The sequence below is a fragment of the Podarcis cretensis genome (assembly GCF_951804945.1).
Source record: "Podarcis cretensis genome assembly, chromosome: 3".
In the NCBI taxonomy this organism is placed as follows: Eukaryota; Metazoa; Chordata; class Lepidosauria; order Squamata; family Lacertidae; genus Podarcis; species Podarcis cretensis.
The window spans coordinates 126,136,969-126,158,350 of NC_137172.1; the positions used below are offsets into that span (position 1 = coordinate 126,136,969).

At 42.7% G+C, this 21,382-nt stretch overlaps 1 protein-coding gene across 2 annotated transcripts in view; it reads left to right on the forward strand.

Annotated features, from left to right (window-relative positions):
• COL4A1 (collagen type IV alpha 1 chain) overlaps nucleotides 1-21,382 on the forward strand; it is a 191,070-nt gene that overhangs the window by 48,758 nt on the left and 120,930 nt on the right. For both annotated transcript variants that reach the window (XM_079971031.1, XM_079971030.1), the window contains exons 5-15: nucleotides 2,380-2,424; nucleotides 2,533-2,595; nucleotides 2,687-2,740; nucleotides 2,935-2,961; nucleotides 6,091-6,174; nucleotides 9,151-9,213; nucleotides 13,387-13,422; nucleotides 15,381-15,422; nucleotides 18,246-18,335; nucleotides 20,102-20,137; nucleotides 20,874-20,933. In XM_079971031.1, the coding sequence (XP_079827157.1) occupies nucleotides 2,380-2,424; nucleotides 2,533-2,595; nucleotides 2,687-2,740; nucleotides 2,935-2,961; nucleotides 6,091-6,174; nucleotides 9,151-9,213; nucleotides 13,387-13,422; nucleotides 15,381-15,422; nucleotides 18,246-18,335; nucleotides 20,102-20,137; nucleotides 20,874-20,933 (600 nt within the window). The remainder of the gene's footprint in view (nucleotides 1-2,379; nucleotides 2,425-2,532; nucleotides 2,596-2,686; nucleotides 2,741-2,934; nucleotides 2,962-6,090; nucleotides 6,175-9,150; nucleotides 9,214-13,386; nucleotides 13,423-15,380; nucleotides 15,423-18,245; nucleotides 18,336-20,101; nucleotides 20,138-20,873; nucleotides 20,934-21,382) is intronic.

The following is a 21,382-nucleotide window of genomic DNA, read 5'->3' on the forward strand; positions in this document are numbered from 1 at the left end:
GCGGCGCTGCGGATTGTGAACGTGCTTCCCGCACGGATCACGTTTGCAACCTGAGCACGCACTGTAGTGGTTTGTCAGTATTAAACATTTTATTTTCAGCATGTACATGACACTTCTGAGTATAGAAAAGGGCAGATCTTGCCTCAAGTAACTCAAGTCTAAAATTCGACCAGTCTATTTTCATGCTGCCTAGTCCACTCAGAGCCGTCAATGAGGCTTTGATCTGAGAATGACAGTGAAACAGCCACCCACATTTACATTTTTCCAAATTATTCACTCCAGGATGATATCCAGCTGTTCCTCCTGCTAGGTGATATTTTCCTAGTTTTCAAATCCAGATACCTGAAGTTCATTCATTTTTCCTTCCACACAAAAAGTCTAAAAGAGGTTCTCCTATTGTTTATCAATGTCAACAATAGTCTTCCTCCAGTCCAACATGACAACTTTGCTTCCAATATTGAGAAACAATAAATCCTTCATCTTTATTCACACAGGAGTCTCTTCACTGTAGTCATATATTAAAACAGCAATTCATAGTAACTTACTCATTGTATATTCACACTGAGTTCCATATATTCCAGTCCCATTTCCAAATTGTTCTTCCACAAGCAAAAGGGCTACTTTCATTCAGTGAAGAAATTGATCCACTGAGGCTCCTACCAATGGAAGGTGATTTTTTTGTTGATTCCCTACTGCCACAAACTTCTGCACTTTTCTAGAGGCATCTCCAATCCCCTAGAACAGATTTTAAGGCTGCAGTAGAAAGGAGGATCAATGAAAGCCAACCCCTCCCCACTTCCACAGATAAGAATATCCTGTGAGCAGAATTCCGTTCATAGAAACTTAGGATCCAGCCAGCCTCTTATCTGTCATTTACATATATCACAGCATTTTGTATCCTGACAAAGCCCACATGTGAGTAATATTGGTGATACTCCCATGAAGAACAGTTGTGCTGTGACAATCTGTGCCTACCCATAACCCAGCTGCTCAAAATATTTTTCTTCTTCTTTATGTTCTAACCAGTTAATCAATTTGACATATTTTTGAGAACTGGAGGTATCTCCCATGCATCTTTAAGAGAAATGTCTACTGAATTTTCTTTTTGTTATTGTAGCACCCTGCTTATGGTTAACGCTTAGCTGGAATGAAATATTCAACGCAGCAATAGAGAAATTAAAATAATAATTTATTTGTCAGACAAATAAATATGAGGCACAGTGGTATATGGTTACCAAGCTCTGGCCTGGCCTCCTGCCATTCTGGCCAGCACTTATATTTCCTTAATCCAGCCCCCTTGCTCCTCCTGTGGCTGCCTCTGTCCAATCAGCCTGGTTGAAATTCCTATTGGCTGTTTGCTAGAACCAATCACAAAAGATACACCCATTTCCTTCTGTCCTTTTATGGGAAACAAAAAGCTATATATTCTTCTATCTATAAATGACAAATAAGTAGTAATATATCTTACATGTGTCTCAACAAGGAACCTTAATTACCAGCTCACCTCGCCCTATTGCCCTCCAAAACAGATGGTTAATCTTAAATTTTTATCTTAACAGATGTCAAGGATCTTGAATTTACATCATCATTGAAAGATCTCCTTCTCTTGAAGGTCTTTTAAACAAAGGCCTGACAACCAGTGCTCTAATGATGTTTCCTGCTTGGCAGGGGGGGGCTAGGCTGGTGGCTGATGGCCCCTGTGATCTCTTCCAACTATATGAAATAAGAATCTAGCATAAGGATTTAACATTTCTTAGCTGCTAATTCCTTTGCATAATTACATTTAAGCCAATATTTTTTTAATACATAACATAGATAGCTTTTTAGAAGAATAAACCTTTTCAAAGTAAGGAACAGTTTCCAGCCTCAAAAATAGAAAGAAAGAAAACCTATCTTCTCCAGCCAAGCCAGTTGCCTTTTTCACTGCTCTTGACCTTTGAACCTTAGGAAAATATGGCTCAAGTTTAATGGGAGGCACATGGTTTTATTTTACTATTTACCCACTCTTAATTATGTTTATCTCTTTTTTTTATCTTCTGTAATATGTAGGGTCAGTGTAACCTTGGCTGTCAGCCTGTAATTCCCTTTTTACGACTTTGAGAATTGTTTTCTGCTATAAATCAGGGGGCCCCCTTGTCTAGGAGAATAAACATCTTGCCAAGGTTCTTAGGCAGCTGGTCTTCTGCCTGGCATGAACATTTGAAAATCTTTAAGCTCATTTTAAGATACAGGCCCTGATCAAAATATAAGCTTGATAAGAATGCAGGCTTATGATTAGATGCCTCATTATAACTATTCACCTGACATAGCCCCAAGTCTATACAGAGTACATTTTCTTAAAGTGATTAATTACCTTTATTATAATTTTATTAATTCCAGGGTGCACCAGGTCCAGCTGGCTACCCAGGAAATCCTGGCCTTCCTGTATGTATGATACTTAATTTGCAACTATCAATATTTCAGCAGTGATGTACACCAAAAATTAATCTAGCAGTTTTTGTGTATCTTCCCTCTCCTCTTTCCTAATCTCAGGGCATCCCTGGAGGAGACGGCCCCCCAGGGCCTTCTGGTATCCCAGGATGCAATGGAACAAAGGTGAAACAGCTGAAACAAACATTTTCTTGAAATATTGTTCAAACAAGTTTTATTCAGATAAGAAGTGATGTCACTTTCTCTGTCCCATTAGGGTGAAAGAGGTCCTCTTGGTCCCCAAGGTTTACCTGGATTACCTGGAAATCTAGTAAGCATTTAAAAAATAAATAAATAAAACAAAAAGTACAAGGGTAAGTATTATAAAAGAAAAAACAGGTAAGAAAATGTATAGCTTGAGAATTCAGTCTTTTAATCTGATTTCAAATATACGCTTTAAAAACAATGCTTAAAATGTCTTCTTGATTTCTTAATTTCTCAGAAAATATAATATTTCTTTTCTAGGGGCCTCCAGGACCTCCAGGAATAAAGGTATATCTGACAATTAAAAACATTATTTGTTTTGTTTACAATAACAAAATATGCAAATAACTTCAGTACAGAAAAAATCCAGCAGGTGAAGGTAGCTGTGCTCAGCATTAGGAACAGCCAGAAGCTGCAGCAGGCAGGTCATCTGCTTAAGCTATAACTTTTATTTTGCTGCTATTTACTGCAAACAGCACCTTTGGAGGTCTACAGCAAGCGGGGAGCTGATTTGTGTGCAAAACAATACAAAAAGAATATTAGTGATAGGCAGGAAACTGGTGTGGGGTTTCAGTTCAGATTGGAAGCATGTTTTAGGTTGGGGCCTAGCCTAGTTTTCATTCAAAATAAAATAGCCCATTAAGCATTTTGTTTTATTTTTAAAGACAAATGTGAATATTGCAATGTGTGTTTTGGCCCAAAGAAGCATGAAAAAAGCAGCAGATCAACCCATTTGGAAAAATATTCACAATCTGGACTTTCTAATGCAATAGATCATGTTTTTTCTGACTTCTTTATCCCAGTAGCCCTTGGTGCAACTGGAAATTTGTTTTGCACTTGTCACAGTTTAATATAATGAAGACTTCATAACACCCCCTGCTTCTTGCAACAGACTTTCTCTCCTCTCTTTGGTTGCTGCACCTTGAATTTGCTTAGTGCCCAGCCTGAAGACGAGTTTTAGAGAATTCAAACACTTGATAAATAGATTGTGTCAACTTAGTTGTTCCTAATAAAGCTGTACTGTGACAGTAAAATGAGTAATTCTAATTTAGGAGATAGCTAATGACCACAAAGACAATTGTTATATATTGTGGATCACTCCACTCAATAAAGAAGAATTAGTCATGGTGGTGACTTTGCACTTTTTAAAAAAGAAGCTGAGAGCCACTGCATGCAGCAGCCTGAGTATACAAGTGTTTGCTTCTCTGAAGCAAGTCTAAAAGTTTAAAGGGATCTCTTTGTTTAGAGATACGTGTCCCTCTTTCATTCTGATGTCTCACACCAGTGAAACCTCAGTGTCTGTCCAGGATAGCCAACGTGGTGCCCTCTAGGCTTAAGCTCCCATCAGCCATGTCCATTAGCAACACTGTCTGGGGCAGATGGGAACGAGTCCAACAACATATCTATGACACTATGATGGGTACATGGACATGAACAGTTGCATAAAGTGCTCCATGGCTCTGAAGGAGGAATTAAGCAGAGAGCTTTATGAGCATAATCATGAAGTTGTATAAGTAAGATCCAAGACACCATGGCTGTCAACTTTTCCCTTTTTTGCGAGGAATCCTATTCAGGATAAGGGAATTTCCCTTAAAAAACGGTAAACATTGACAGCTATGCAAGACACACACAAGTTTTCTGAAGTAAAGCATGTGATGTTGGCATCTGTCTGTCTCAAGAGACAATGGAGTGCGCCTATGGGGGTGAAGTCAAACTGCTGTATAGTGGTACCTCGGGTTACATATGCTTCAGGTTACATACGCTTCAGGTTACAGACTCCGCTAACCCAGAAATAGTGCTTCAGGTTAAGAACTTTGCTTCAGGATGAGAACAGAAATCGTGCTCCGGCGGTGCGGGGGCAGCAGGAGGCCCCATTAGCTAAAGTGGTGCTTCAGGTTAAGAACAGTTTCAGGTTAAGTACAGACCTCCGGAACGAATTATGTACTTAACCCGAGGTACCAGTGGTACCAGTGGTTAGCGGAGTCTGTAACCTGAACCATATGTAACCTGAAGCGTATATAACCCGAGGTACCACTGTATTAGTAGCCTGGACAGGGTGTCTGGAGGTCCTGGGCTGCGCAGACAACAAGAACCCCTCCTTGGCCTCACTGAGGTAATCCAACAGAAACCAGAGCAATACATTTGGCACCAGCTTGGTTGCCAGAAGGAGGCATACAAGGTGCCATCCGCGGGCATAGCCAAGGGAGGGCAGGGAGGGCAGCTGCTCCCCTAGAACAAGTAAACCAATAGAAATACTTAACTGACCAATCACATTTGTTCTCTCCCCCCCCCAAAAAAAAATCCTGGCTAAGCCCATGGCACCATCCAACTGCCTTAGGGACTCCACTCCAGATTTGTGTAGGGTTTACTAATCCAAAGATATCCCGCAAGGCAGCAGAGGTTTAGGGCCAGAGTCTGTCTTCTCCTAGATGGACTCCCTTCCCAGGTGGATGAGCCCCATCTGCCCCTCACTTCCCTCTACAGCACATGCAGAAACCACCTTTTTGACCATTGGACCCACTATTGGTCTCTCCTTCTCAATCCACTGGAGCCTGTATTTGCATGCAGGGGAAGTCCCTAATTCACTAAGGGTTTGAGACCCATCAACTACCCTTACCTGGTTTAGCTGGCCCATCAAGGCCGTTCCTGGGGTGTGGCTGCTGTCTCATACTGTCAGCTTCTAGGAGCCACAGGTGAGAGCTGATTGCAGAATGGGAACCAAAGGTGGACAAGGTACACCAGAAGGAACATGGTGTCTACTCCACCAGAGGTATTACCCCTCCCCTAACACCCCACATACCCCCAAAGCATTTAAAACATTTTGCAGTGTCTGTAGCAATTGGGGAACCTCCTCCTTCTCCACATAGCTGGCTAGTTTTGCATTCAGAGAATTTCAGCAGAGCATGGGCAGTTATCCAAAGTTAAGTAAATGTTTAGACCTACCAATTTTTAAAAAAACAAACATAGTTATGAGGCATAGATCACATTCTTTTTTGAAAGGAATTAAATAGATAGTGGTGATATAACATTTTTATACAAGTACAAATAATGAGTTAAAATGACTGTATGCTTTAGGTTCCCATATAGTCCTTTTTGGGAGTCATGGAGAGAGACAGATATTCCCAGTTTTAACGACATCATGTGAGATCTTGGATGGCCCTTCCCAGAGCCCAGTAAGCAAGGCAGACAGCTAGAGCATGTAAGCTCCTCACCTTGCATGCATTCAAGTTGTGTTATGTCAGTTGATGGGCTGCCAAGCACACAAGGTGTGAGTCAACTGTACAGTCCTGTATTATTTGATACAAAATTGAAGAGACATGACCTGTCATTTATTTACTAGCAAGTAAAGGAGGTGACCAGCACTTACAGTATCCATGCAGAGCTATAGAAACTCTTTTTCTAATTCATGTCATGTAGGGAGACCCAGGAGAAGTTATTGGACTGATACCTGACGGTGTACTAAAAGGTGAAAAAGGCTTTCCTGGTCACCCTGGATTACCGGTAAGGTTCATTATAAACCCAATAAAATTTACCTTCATTTTGATGGCTGAGGTGGAGGGAGGGTTAAAAGGGAAGCCTATATTGCAGAAGTTTGGAGAAGCAGTTTCAGTGCATATGTGTGCACTCTGTGTAAAAAGCCACATGGAATCCCTTGTGGGCCGTGGCAGGGCTGGCCCATCCAGGAGGCAGACTCAGCATCCACCAGGCAGCAGATCCTGATGCAGGTCTTTGTTCACCCTTTGTTCCTGGTGTCAGTCTTCACTCACCCCTTCTTCCCAGGCAGGAAGAGGGGCGATTTTGTGGGAGTTTCTGTGTTGGTCTTTGCCTGGGTCCCAGGGGAAGGGAAGTTGTGTCTTGGGACAGTTAGCACTGTGGGAGGTAGGAGGGCTGCTTCCCTCTGCAGGAGGTGATGGCTCGTCATTGCTTCCTTGAGGCTGTCTTAGTTTCTCCTTTAGAATATTTGCAGGGTCTGTGCTGTTCTCCCTTCTCCTCTATTCTGCATCTTTCCCCCCACCCCGCAGGAAAAGGTATTTTGTTGCAAAGCACCCAGATGCTGTGCTCATCTGCAGTTGTCCCAAGGAGGGAAACTTACTGAAGCATGCAGTGAGGGAGCCTTTCTCATGCTTATTGTGTTTTGCAATGGGTGTTTGGGGAGAAAGAGAAGGGTGCAGCTTCCACTTACTTAGAACTAGGGCCCCATATTCCAAGGCAGAGCAGGTGTATATTAACCGGCAGAGCCAGTCAACCCATGAGGTAAAGTGAGTCAGCTGCTTCAGGTGGCAGGGTCCCCTGGGGCAGTAGATCCCACCCAATGTCTATCTTTCTTCCCACCTTGTTCCTAATGTAGATCTTGCCTCCCCACCCCCATTCACTGGTAGGGAGAGAGGTGCCATTTGGGGGTCTGCCTCAGGTACCAAAATGACTTGGGCTGGACCTGAGTCACTCTATGTGTGCCAGATGAGCCTCCCTAACGAGAGAACATGTGGGATCCCACCGGTGCTTTTTTCTAAAAAAAAAAAAAAAATGGTTAGGGGTACTCTCATTTTCCTACTCGTATTGAAATACTGGCCCTCAATGAGGCCAAACTTAGATCCACAAAATGTTTAGGGATATGCGTACTGCATACTGGAGCCAGTGTGGTGTAGTGGTTAAGAGCGGTAGTCTCGTAATCTGGGGAACCAGGTTCGCATCTCCGCTCCTCCACATGCAGCTGCTGGGTGACCTTGGGCTAGTCACACTTCTTTGAAGTCTCTCAGCCCCACTCACCTCACAGAGTATTTGTTGTGGGGGAGGAAGGGAAAGGAGAATGTTAGCCACTTTGAGACTTCATAAAGGGAGTGAAAGGCAGGATATCAAATCCAAACTCCTCCTCCTCCTCCTCCTCCTCCTCTTCCTTCTCTTCTTCTTCTTCTTCTTCTTCTGCAGCAGCATCCCCCCAGAAAAAAAGCACTGGATCCCACAATCGAGAAGGTCCTTCTCCTCCCCATTTCTCACCTCAGATGGCAGGGCAGCCTGATAGAAAACCTCCTGAGGCGACAGGCTTATGTTGGAGTAGGCAGTTGGTTAGTTGCCTGGATCCAAGCTGTCTAGGGCAGGGCCCCTTTCTCATTTTCTTATGTATTCATAAGAAATTTATATTGATCCATGAAATATCTGTGAGCCATTGACATCAAAGTCTGCTCCTATCTCCAATGTGCAGTTCTGTCCTAGATTCAGTGTCTTAAGACATGACATGGGTGATCTGACCACACACCTCATGACATTGTTTTTGTCCTTAAAACAGCCATGGTGAGGGGTGGATGCCTGTAATTTATTGTTTGCAGCACTGTGAATTCTGTGTTTTAATTATTTTTCTGGTATTATTTTACACAGTGTTTTCATTTGTATATTTTGCTTATGTTTCGTAAGCTCCGAAGGAAGGAAGGAGCAGAAATGTAATAAATGGGTTGACTCATTGAAATCAAGATTCAGAGTTGACCTATTGAAATCAATGGACTTGTGATATAGAATTAACTTATACCGTTGCTTCAGCTATAGGTGGCATTGTGTCCAACTAAGTCATGCTGCGGTTCTAGACTGTTCTTTTATAAGAAAGCTGTTCCTTGGTTTAACAACCGTTTTGCCCTTGCTGCTTCCCTGAAATAACATGACAGGGCTAAAGCTAGTTCTGACTGATTTGAGTCCATTGATTTCTATGTGTTTGCTCCAAGTATAAATAACTTAGTTGGATACGACCCAATAAACTTAGATTGATGCCATGGTTCTGGTAGTGGCAGTCTTCTGCCAACTGCTTCCCTGATGGAAATTGTCCCTTATGCTTCTGCCAACTGCAAACTGGAAAATGTAGCTACAATATAGACTTCTTCCCACCTCCTGTCCCCATAATTGGCGGTGGGGGTGGGGTGTTAAGCCAGGAAAACAATGCTGGAGGAGAGGATAAATAAACCCTCCTGGAGAACCACAGCCACACTCCAAATCACCTCAGCTGCTTTTCAATGCAAAAAAGTTGTTACCTCTGTAGTTTGCCCTGAATCGTACTAGGGTACAAGACAACAGAAGGGATGCAGGTGGCGCTGTGGGTTAAACCACAGTGCCTAGGACTTGCCGATCAGAAGGCGGTTCGAATCCCTGCGACGGGGTGAGCTCCCATTGCTCAGTTCCAGCTCCTGCCAACCTAGCAGTTTGAAAGCACATCAAAGTGCAAGTAGATAAATAGGTACTGCTCCGGCGGGAAGGTAAACGTTGTTTCCGTGCGCTGCTCTGGTTCGCCAAAAGCAGTTTAGTCATGCTGGCCACATGACCCGAAGCTGTACACCGGCTCCCTCGGCCAATAAAGCGAGATGAGCGCCGCAACTCCAGAGTCTGCCACGACTGGACCTAATGGTCAGGCGTCCCTTTACCCTTTACCTTTACAAGACAACAGAATGACAGATAAATGGGAAAGATACTGTGTTTAATGGTTTTTGTCATATACAGGGAACACCTGGTTCACCAGGTATTGCGGGCCCTGTTGGACCACCTGGACCTTCTGGAAAACCTGTAAGTGTCAGCTTATAGTTCTTCATTTGTAGATGCTTTGGGCAAACATAAGGCCACTGCCTTCATTCTTTGCTTCTGATACTTCCTCGAGAAGTGGCGCACTCTCCATCCTTGGAAATTTTTAAGCCATCTTCTATAGATTCCTGAGTTGAGATTCCTGCATTGGAGGGGCTGGACTAGATTACCCTTGGGATACGTTCCAACTCTATGATTCCATGTACTGCTGTTTCTAACTCAAACATAATATATAACATGTATAACAGATATGCAAAAGTAGGAGAAAGGAAGAGAAAGTTGGTTAGCTCAAGAAAGATATTGCAGAATTGAAACACATGTTTACTTACTGCTCTGCAAAATAAAAAAATAATTTTTCAATAAGAACACCAATTAAAAATTAGTCAGGGTAAGGTCTGTGTTTGAGTGGGAGACCACCATAGGTGTCTGTGCATGTCACCTTGAACCCCGTAAGGGAAGAAATGTGGGGTATAATAATAAAAAAAAAATATTTTTGTACATCCTGCAGTTAGACATGTGATGTGAGAATCTAGAAGAAAGCTTAAAGGATTAGAAGATCCTGTGGAATTCCCTGTACCTAGTTTTGCACATTAATGTTTAGGAAAGATGAATTAATAATGAAACATGTGTAAAAGAAAGCAATCAGCATGCTTTTTTTGGAATGGATAACCTCTAGAAGGAATTTAATGATCTTGGCCATGTAGGATTGTTTTTTGGGGGGTAGGTGAAAAGTATAATGATGGTACAGTGGTACCTCAGGTTAAGTCCTTAATTCGTTCCCGAGGTCCGTACTTAACCTGAAACTGTTCTTAACCTTAAGCACTACTGCTTCCACAGCAGGATTTCTGTTCTCATCCTGAAGCAAAGTTCTTAACCTGAAGCACTATTTCTGGGTTAGCGGAGTCTGTAACCTGAAGCGTATGTAACCTGAAGCGTATGTAACCCGAGGTACCATTGTATTAGAACTGCTAACACAATATATCTGAAAGAGCTACTTAACTGAATGCAAATTTGGAATGAGATCTGACATACTAAAGGCAGATGTCTACTTCCACAGCCAGGCTTCTCCTTCCTTTCTTACACCCAAAATAGAGGGAGGGGGATAAAAGATTATACAAATTTAGGAATTCTGCTGAGTGTTCCTGTCCTTTTAACATATCTCAGAACCATGGTTGTTCATTCCCAGATAGAATCATTCCCCTTTTACATCAGGGAGAAAGGTGGCATGCGACTTTGTAAATAGCCAATTTATTTCATTCGGTTAATTTTATTCTATTCAACTCCCAGTGAGGCTTAATTACCGTATTTTTTGTTCTATAAGACTCACTTTTTCCCTCCTGAAAAGTAAGGGGAAATGTGTGGGCATCTTATGGAGCGAATGCAGGCTGTGCGGCTATCACAGAAGCCAGAACAGCAAGAGGGATTGCTGCTTTCACTGCACAGCGATCCCTCTTGCTGTTCTGGCTTCTGAGATTCAGAATATTTTTTTTCTTGTTTTCCTCCTCCAAAAACTAGGTGCGTCTTGTGATCTGGTGCATCTTATAGAGCGAACAATACGGTAATATCTTTTCTTGCCTCGGATCTGAGCTCTCTTAGATTAGCCTTCAGCACAAGGTGGATTCCATCCCTGCTTTACCTCATTGCGGTCCCAGTCGCAGAACCTCACCCCGCTCTAATTTTGAGGTGAAGTGACAAACAAACATAGGTAGACACAAACCTGAGGCACAAACATAGGTAGACAACGATCTGGAATTAAAATGGCCACAACTTTATTGATTATAGGTGTAGGTGGAACTTTGGCTCACCTCGCATTGGATGTATATCCATTCCAGCCTCCCAGCGGAAGGCTGCAACCACTTCAGGGTCATGCCAAGAATTATGGCCTCCCCAAGATGTCAATCAACTGAAGTGGCCGTCCTAAGGCTGCCACTTGAAGCCCTATGACCCATCTGCCCCATGTTGGCTTCTGGATAGGGGCATCCTGGAAATACTGCTGATTCCATACTGGTTGATTCATCACTTCACCCGACACTCAAAGACTAGGATTCCAACTAATGCCTTACCCCACAAAGTTGTGATGTTTTGCTATGGGAGAGGCAAAAGCTCCAGACTGGCCAATTTGTCCACAAATCATCTACAAGTTCCTTCCCAGCTTTGAATATAGCAAGCAACCATAGTGTTAAGTTGCGGGTGAACATATCAGACGACACAGCGATTCTTCAAACAGCTCTTGTTTATTCACAGGCCAGAACTGAACTGAACTGAAGGGTTCAGCCAGCCTGCTTATATAGAGCTCCACTAGAACGCAACAGTAACCATTTTCTGTAAATATCCAATCACTGAACGTCACTTTCGATCCCTTATTTGCATATGTGGACCTGAGTGAAAACTATTTACAGTATCCCCCTGCTGGCCCAGGGTGAGAACTTCAGTACATAACACCTAGCAAAGTCAGGAAGTAGGAGAAAACAAATTGTTAAGCTGGGAAATGACCTAGGGAAGTGTTATGTATTGGGTTTAACACATTTTATGTTACAAGGCGCGTTCTAACCAATCGTATAAGTGTTGGTAGACGAACGTTCTAATGGCAAGTAAGCGCATGCACTTTCAACTGTCAATGGTCAGTTCATGCTGGGGCTTTTATTATTGTGTAGCCCTATGAGTTTGGTTTTTTTCCCCTACAAGTGAGCTGTTGTCACTGACAATGTTGAGTAAACGTAGTTGAGGAACTTATACTGCCTTGGACTTCTGACTTTTTCCAAACATTTAACAGGAAGAAAAGCAACGTTAATGCTGGATCTGAAAAGGAAAATAATATTAGCAATGTGATATGGATTAAGCTGAGTTAAAAGCATCCTAAGGAGAAGGAGGGGCAGGAGGGTTTTTGCTTCTGGGGCCTACTGTGCTGCAAAGTTCCACCGCACGAATGTCCCTTCTATGGATTGTTGCTCTGGTGATAAGGGCACCGACTGGGCCATTTTAATGGGCATTTGGGTGGGAATCCATCCCTAGATCCCCAGGCCATGGGGAATTCCCCACAAGGATCAAGGGTGGCGGAGTCCAAGGGACCTCAAACATCAGCCCTGCAGTGAGTGGCCATCAAATGATTGTGTATTGCAAAGCACCTTGCACACAGGTAGCATAATACTAGTGAAAAAATAATTGACAGGCAAGATTACAACTTTAAATATTAACTCTATCCACCCTGAATAAAATATTTTTATTTACTGTGTTTTTCAAGCAGTTTTCCTCACAGGGAAAACTTTGTGTACTTCAAGAATCTGGGGGTTGGTTGCAGCCTGAGATAGTTGAATTTAAGTTCCATTGAAATCACTGGGACAAGTTAAGACTAAGTTTAACTTCAAAGAAACCTAGGTTTAACTTACTTATCCATACATATTTCTATAGACTATTCAGGTGTGCAGTATATGCATATCCTGAACACATGGAGAGGGACCAGTGCCCTTTTGCATCTTGCACAGAATGTATGGAGATAGGGGCAGAACCCCCCTCTCCCCTGCCTCCATGTGTTAGTCATGTGTACTGAATGCCTGAACTGAGGCAAATATTTGTAGTGCAGTGCATTGAACATGCCAGTGATAGCACTTCCGGCTGATACACCACAACTTCACCCAAAGGGTTCTACTTTACCTAAATCAATAATTAGAATGAGTGACAATCAGAAGGATGTAAGGCAGAATGCCTTTCAATTTGGCCTGACTACATACAGTATAGAGCTGCTCTTTTCTCCTTTGTTCAAGAGCTAGTTCTACACTCACTTTGTGATTTTTTTGAAGCAACCTGTGGGTACCATAAATATAAAAACTACTGTTATAGACATGGTGAGCCACCTCCTGAGTTTGATGGTTCAGCCAAAAGCCACTGGGAACAGGGTGTAAATTTATCCTCTACTTAGAGAGAGCCGGTTCTTCTGTGGGCTTTGACTTAAGGATTAATCTAAGCAATGCATTTCTAGTACAGAATTGTACTAGTCACTTCTGCTCCTTGAAAGCTGTTTTCAAGATAAAACAATTCAATGACTTAATTCACTGATAGAAACAGTATTAAATAAAGATTCCATTTATAAAATTATCCTTTGTTAAAGAATTGACAAGGCTGAAACAAGCAAATCAGTATTAATAAAACAATCTTTTTCAGGGTTCTCCAGGGCCACCAGGCCCCCCAGGTGAGAAGGTAAGACCATTCACAGTCAATGGTGCTTTGGGGGAGTTGATTTCCTTCAGTAAGTGTGTGTGCATTTGTATGCTGATCTATATGTCCAGAGGGTGGGAGTAACAAATCATTGAGTTTCTCATTTCCTTGAGTTTCTAAAATAGCATTACTTGAACAACTGAAGTTTGCCTTTGTTTTCAAAGGCAGACATGTGTCTAAAAGTTTCTTCAAGTTTCTGCTTGAGTACTATGTAGGAATGCAGTCAGATCTTGAGAATCAAAAATATAACAACCAAGTACTCTTGGCATTTTAAAGGTTTATGAGAGGGAAATTTCAAAAGCAAATTTGCTGATTGTAAAAATGCACATACTATGTATTGTCATGATGTATGGCTGGTGACTGTTCCCTGTGCACCAAAGAGCTCAGAGGAGGAGGCTGCTTCATCGCTGTACTTAAGGGAATAACTTCTACGACCTTCTTCACAACCTTCCTGGCTGGATGACACAGCCATATCACCCTTCTCTGATTCAGAGGAGGCATCTACTGCTCTCCCCCTGTCTTACAGGGGCCAAAGTCTGCAAAATAAGGCAAAGGGTTTGTAAATATCAGCCAGCTCCTCTCTGGAGGCAGGGCTTACAAGTCCAGTCTAATTATGTAAGGCTGCAGAGACAACAGCTGCATTCACATGAGAATTTATTCTGTTTTCATGACTTTCTCCTAACTGTTCATTTCTGCATTATATTTGAGCTTTCACAGGATGTAAGAGCCAGAACTGTAGTGGAAAATAGTGCGAGTTCAGTGGTCATTTCCATGTTATTCACTTCTAGAAATAATCACTTTACAAATAATATGGGAATAACAGCTGAATGTGTTGTATAATGTTCATAATATGTTGAAGATGCACCTCTTACCCATGGCCTTAAATATGGCTATATATATTTTAGGACTCACTCTATTTTTTAATTGTAAAAATTGTGTTAACTCATTTTAACATTCCAATTATACCTTGCTGTAACCTGCCCTTGAGTTGAAGAATGGCTAAGAAATCTAATAAATAATAATAAAATCAAAAGCTTAGTAATAATGGCTGTTTTCTTGTGGTATCTTGTAGTATCAACTGCTGGTGTACAGTTGCCATGGTGACTGTAGTTAGCACAATAACACTGTGCCATAGCAATATGCATTGTTGCAAAGTGTGCAGTTTGCATGCAAGCAATTCTTACATGCAGTCTGACACTCAGTTCTAGGTATATTTTGACAATGAGACCTGGAAAAGCTCTACACAGACACAGATGTAAACCAAAAGTGAATTTGTTGTGTAAAGTGGAAAATTAGCTTACTTACAAAGGAGGGTAGGGACGCAGGTGGTGCTGTGGGTTAAATTACTGAGCCATGGGCTTGCTGATCAGAAGGTCGGCAGTTTGAATCCCCGCGATGGGGTGAGCACCCATTGTTCGGTCCCCTCCTGCCAACTTAGCAGTTCGAAAACATGAAATGCAAGTAGATAAATAGGTACCGCTCCGGCGGGAAGGTAAATGGCATTTCCGAGCACTGCTCTGGTTCGCCAGAAGTGGCTTAGTCATGCTGGCCACATGACCCGGAAGCTGTACACCGGCTCCCTCGGCCAGTAAAGCGAGATGAGCACCGCAACCCCAGAGTCGTCCACGACTGGACGTAACGGTCAGGGGTCCCTTTACTAAGGAGCGTAGGACTTGAACCAATGGCTTCAAGTTAGAAGAAAGGAGATTCTGACTAAGCATCAGGAAAAACCTTTTGACAGTAAGAGCTGTTTGACAGTGGAATGTTCTCCCTTGGCAGGTTGTAGACTCTGTTGCTATCTGAGGTCTTTGATTCAAATCCCATCTCCTGCACTGGGTCTTTGCATTCTAGTGTGTTTACATGTATGTGAGGGAGCACTTTTATATAGTTGCTTTGATTAACTTATTTTGTTATAAAATGCCTCTTCCTTGTGTCCTCAGGGTCATATGGGTTTAAGCTTCCAAGGACCAAAGGGTGATAAAGTAAGTTTGTTCTTTTGAAAGTCATAAGCAAATATTCTATGTACCTCTATAATCCTTTGCTACAGTATGTTAGGATGCCCACTTGAATAAAAGCATCTTTAAAGTGGGTGTGCATTCGTGCACAGTGCTTTTTTTCTGGGGGAACTCAGGGGTACACATACCCCTAAACATTTTGTGAATCTAAGTGTGGCCTCATTGAGGGGCAGTATTTCAATATGAGTAGGGAAATGAGAGTACTGCTAAACATTTTTTTAGAGAAAAAAGCACACACACAAAGCTGGAGTAAATGGGGTAAACTCAGTGATTTCCCGTTGCCTGTGTTGGTCATTGGATTAGGCTGTGGCTCCACCTAGTGGATGAGGCTGGGCTCCCCACTCCACTTCAAGAGTAGGCTGGGCTCCCAAACCAGTTTGTTCCTGCCTTCTGACAAACCAGTCATGTTGCTTGTGGCCTCTTGTATACGTTTCATCTTCAGGCTTGTTATTCTAATCCTCTTGCTTAATTCTACCTTCATCTACTCCTGAATACTCTCCCTTCCACTGTGTCCTAGCCTTCCTTTCTCTGAATCAGCAGCTTTCTCCCACCCTTTTGAAAATGCTTTCTTCCACTCCTCTTACTACAGGCAAATACCAATTTAGGTGCACCAAATGATGCACAATTGCGCGCGCGCGCACACACACACACGGTGCCCAACCCGGAAACGGTCCCCCAAACCTCATAAAGAAGTCATGAAAGGGGGCAGAGCAAATTTACACATGCCTCACTGATGTGTGTGGGGGTCCAGAATGGAACCCCCATGCAAAACAAGGATTGCTTGTATATAAAATCTTAAAATTCTTCAAAATTCTCCCCCTCTCTTCCTTTCCTCTGACTGACTATGCTCAAGGGAAAAGGTTGCAATTTTTCACACATACATCTCTTAGCTCCTAGGAGAGCTGTTAAGCGCAGGGCCCCATCAATGCCTGACACACAGACTGCCATTTGAGAGACCCCTCTATCTCCCAATCTGCTCTTGGGGCAGATAGCAGGGCTGAGTTCAGACAGGCTGTCCATACCCCACTTCATCCACACATCCTGCACAGCCTTATTCTTTTCTACACCTGAATTGATACTGCCTCACAAACCCCCAACAGCATCTCAAGTACATATGCAAGAACCTCCTTAAGATTTCTAGGGCAGCGGCTGTCATGGCAGATGCCACATTGGATGCCTCCCAGTTTGTGGCATTATTAATGGTAATGGGCATTGTCGCCTGCAGAACACTGGCTGAAACCCTGGGAGGCGGACACAGCATTTTCCACAGTGGTCTTTGTGGGCAATAGGAGGTTTTGAAAGATGTTATATCAAGTCCAAGGGGAAAGTGAAGGTCCTGGTCACTGAGCAAGATGAAATGTGCTACTCAGAATGGTATGCAATCCTACTGACCACCAAGAAGATATCAAAAACTGCAAGTCCAAACAGGGTGGTTTACAATATAAAAAGACAAAAATAATAACAACAAAAATACTCCCTCTCGCAGTTTTTTCCTGGCATCTTTGTTACATATCTTTAGCCTTCCTGGGGAAAGCATTCTGCAAACAGGGAGCCACTGCAGAAAAGACCCATTCTCATGTTGTTGCTCACTCCACCGCTGTGCCAAAGCCCATAAATGGCTGCACCCAGTGGCAGCACTGGATCACAGCACTGGGGGAGGACTTCTCCAAACTACAACGCCAAAAGCATCTTTCAGAGGCTACTGGGAGTCCTCCTGAGAAAGCCAGGGCACTTGCCCATGGAGAGCTGGTGAAGAGAATTGTGGATAATTGTATGTCATTATATTTTGGAAATACTTAGAAATACTTAGAGAAATTCTTTTAAAAAGGTAACCTGCAGTAATAACCAGTGGGGTGGAGTTGCAGGTGTGAGCATTAGGTTGGCTCCAGGAGTGGCTCCACACAACCCTCATGTGCTGTTTGGGTAAGCTGCAGTGACAACCCCCCAACCCCTGTTCACCTGGCCGCTGCTGGTAAGCAGGTAGATAAAATACAATGAGTTTATATTTTGTTGTTTTTCACAGCATCACATCTGTGTGCATCACCTTGATAGGAGCATCAGACTCAACCAAGCAGCCATGTAGCACAAACTGATCTCTTTGTGCTTGGCCTCCTCTTCCAGATGAACAGTGTGTGGTTTCAAATGCTTGGAATCACTCTAAGACATACATTTACTTGTTTTCAAGCTCCCCTCAGAAACCCCCTCCCCTCCCAATATTATCTCGTTGACTAGTAGGAATATTTAAGAAATATTTCCCTGAAAATTGATCGCTAGATTTGGGGATTTAGCATTACCAGAACTGTGCTGAACAGATATTGTTGGAATCTATGGTTTGTCCAGATTTTTATTTTGAGAGTGTAAAAGTGTCAATCCTTTTTTTTTACTTGGGGGAGGGGGAATCACAAGCCAGTATTAAATGGAGTTTCTTTTATTTAGTGTGCTTTTTCAGGGGAACTGGCAGGCTTCTATAGAAAGGCAAGCAAAAATAATAGAAGGTTTTTCTTTCTAAGAACCAATGCTATTTATCTCTCATTTTTGAAGGACTCGTTATCACTAAGAACAAATTTCTTTTGGATCAGTTATGTTGCATTATCTCCTGAAATGATAGGATTGAATAAACTGAATTTTACCTTTAAATTTTTAGTACCTTTAAATTTGTTTGATAATGATGAACTTTAAAACAAAACAATTTTTTTGAAGCGAATCAAAGTCTTAATACTTAGAAAATTGTTTTCTAAGTATTCCTCTTGTAGCTAATTTTATTTTAATCCTTCTTGCATGCAACTCTAGGGTGAACGGGGTGCCATGGGCCCTCCAGGTCCCCAGGGAACTGCTCCTCAACAGCAAGAGAAAGGAATCGTAGTAATACGTGGAGAGACTGTGAGTGTGTGCATTTTGTTCTTCTGATATCAGTGGCATTGGGCTGCATTCACAAACTTTTACTCAGAGTAGACATGCTGAATTTAATGGCCATGACTTACAGGTCAGTTTATTTCAGTGGGTCTACTCTGATTAAAAGGAAGTCAAATACAATCATTAATTTCCAAAAGCTATCAGTTGTGATAGCGATTACTGAGGGAAGAGAAGTATAAATCGACAGTCAGAAGTCCATCAATTTTCTCCTTTTCCTTGGGGGGGGGGTAAGTAAATTATTCTCTCTGGAATATTTGTTCATTCTTTGACCCACTCCCACCACTCATTTGCCATGCCCTCTGTGAGTGCACAAAAGACCAAACTAGATGTGACAGCATGAAAAAAGCTCAATGAGATGTAGGTTAGAAGCTCCATAGACCAACCAAATTTATTCCAGTGGGAGATCCCCCTTAGGCCTGTCCATATGCCACTGAAACGTACACATAATAGTATAATCCATAGGGGGGGTTTTCTCACCTCTTCAACTTGACGGGGTCACAAACCACGAATCTTTGGAGGCAGAGTGGCAGCTGCCTTTTGGAAGAGAGATCTAAGCCTGTGTCTGTCGGAAGCCTGAGGAGACGCCTCTGCTGTCAGACTTTGATAGACCCCTCTGGGGAGCAGGAGAGCCCTAAAGCTCGGAAGCCTACAGCCTAGAACATGGATAGGCAAATTAAGGCCTGGGGGCTGGATCCGGCCCAATCGCCTTCTAAATATGGCCCACAGATGGTCCGGGAATCAGCATATTTTTACATGAGTACTATGTGTCCTTTTATTTAAAATGCATCTCTGGGTTATTTGTGGGGCATAGGAATTTGTACATTTACCCCCCCCCCCCAAAAAAAAAAAGTCCGGCCCACCACAAGGTCTGAGGGACAGTGGACCGGCCCCTGCTGAAAAAGGTTGCTGACCCCTGGCCTAGAAGAAGCCAACAAACTGCAGAGGAAGGGCCTTGCCCTTTTAACTGCCTAGATGCAGAACCAAACCTAGGTCACTCTCTAAGGTGCTGATCCGGGCTTTGTTAGCCTTTGTCTGCCTGGAACCCTGAGGTGCCTCATCTCCCTCTTGTTTGGACCATCACCTCTCTGCAGCAGTGTGCACCCCCATGAATCAGGACATAGGTCTGCCATTGGATGGGCATTTCTGCATTTCAGCAGATTCAGGGCACTGTTTTAAGGCAGGAATTGGAAACCTCCAGCACATGGGCCAAATTGGTATGGTAGAGATGTGGCTGCAAGTGCACAATGGGAGCCTTAAACTGCATTCCTAATTGGGCATTAGCTAGGGAAAGCAGGCTTCAGATCCACTACCTGACAGCTGATAGCTTTTTGCAAGCTCTGTGTGGTGCTCTGAACTTTGGGGCATCAAAGCACTCAGTCACCTGACTTCATGGTGGCACCAGGTGATTGACAGGTAGTATGTCCCACCCACCTGTCAAATTTGGCCCAATAAAGATCTGGCTCACAGAGCCCATAAGGTTCCTCACTTCTGATTCAAGGGGACTGAAGGTTCTCTGATCACAATCGACCTGTAAAACTGTTTTCTTTTCAGCAGTTTCTTATAAGCAGATTATATCAGAGAATCTGAAACTTTTCAAAAACAAAACATTACACAAGACAGTAACCCTAACATTTTCAAGGTTTGGAGAGTCTTGAAAAATTACTGTGTTTTAAATGGGAGGGTTTAGCTGATGCCTCATTATATTAATCTACTTTGTTTTGTCATTCCATTAGGGTGCTCCTGGTGAAAAGGGTGACCCTGGCTCTCCAGTAAGTTTAAAACTGATCTGTATTTTGGGGATCCTGAATTCATTTTACTGACTTACTGAGCAATGCTATAGCAATCCTCAGCTGCTGTGTCCTATACATGCTCACACCAGGAGGGAGGGAGAGACCACAACACTCAAAAATTCCAAAATGCTGCATAAACAGCAGCCAGACATGAGCACACCACAAATGCTCAGAAATTCCCAGCAGTCAGGGGTTGTTCTGGCAATGATGCCTACATGACCGCCCCCCCAAATCATGGAGGGAGCCAATGAACTCATGGTAACAAGCTCAGCCCTCCTCCCTTCAACCCAGCTTGCCCAGTGCTAGCGCAGCGCCCCCAGTTAATGACCTCCTATAGCACAAGCAGGAGTGGCCCCACTCCTGAGAGTCCCCCGACATCCCTACATGCAGGACTTTGAGTCTCTTTCCACCTCTCACAACCACAGTTTTTTGAATACAGCATGCAAAAGGAAGGAAGGAGAGGGCGTCTAACACAGCACTCACATAGCCCCCTTGGCAGAATGCCTACAGAAGCTCTCCTCAGAACAAGGATTGGAGACTGAACTGGTGAAGAAAATCTATGCCAATGAGCAAAAGAAAGGGTTAAGAGGACACACAAGAAATGGAACCATGGACACACAGTGACATTGGCAATGCCCAGTTGCCCTACGTTTGTAACTTGTGGTACCACTGTAGACTTCAATAGCATACACTAATGGCATTTTTTTAAAAAAAGGGATCACCAGGATTAAGTGAGAAAGGGCAGAAAGGTGAACCTGGAAAACCTGGTCCACGGGTATGTATGCTTAGTATCTATTAATCAATTTGCTTTTGCTTCTCCAGCCATTTAGTGATTTCTGTTAAACATATTAGTAATCTCAACAAGATGTAATTCTGAAAGCAAGATTTGTACTACAGGGAATTTTGTGGGTCGGCTTTGTTTCTGATTGAAATAGTGTGTTGTCTTTTTTTAAGGGAGGAATGATTTCAATGCAGGAAGAATTTGATTAATTTTGACATATGAATCAATCAAGTAAAGATGATAGAACTTGCTTAATTTTTTTAAAATGTGAATTTTACTAGAAGATTTTGAACTAATATGTTATTTTATTTTGAGCTTAAAAGTTACATTTTGTCACTCAACAGTTCTATCCAATTCTACAATACCAATGACTTCCCACTCACCCACCATCAATGTTTATAATCAAGAATACAGACAATTGCATTTTATAATTCCACCCTATC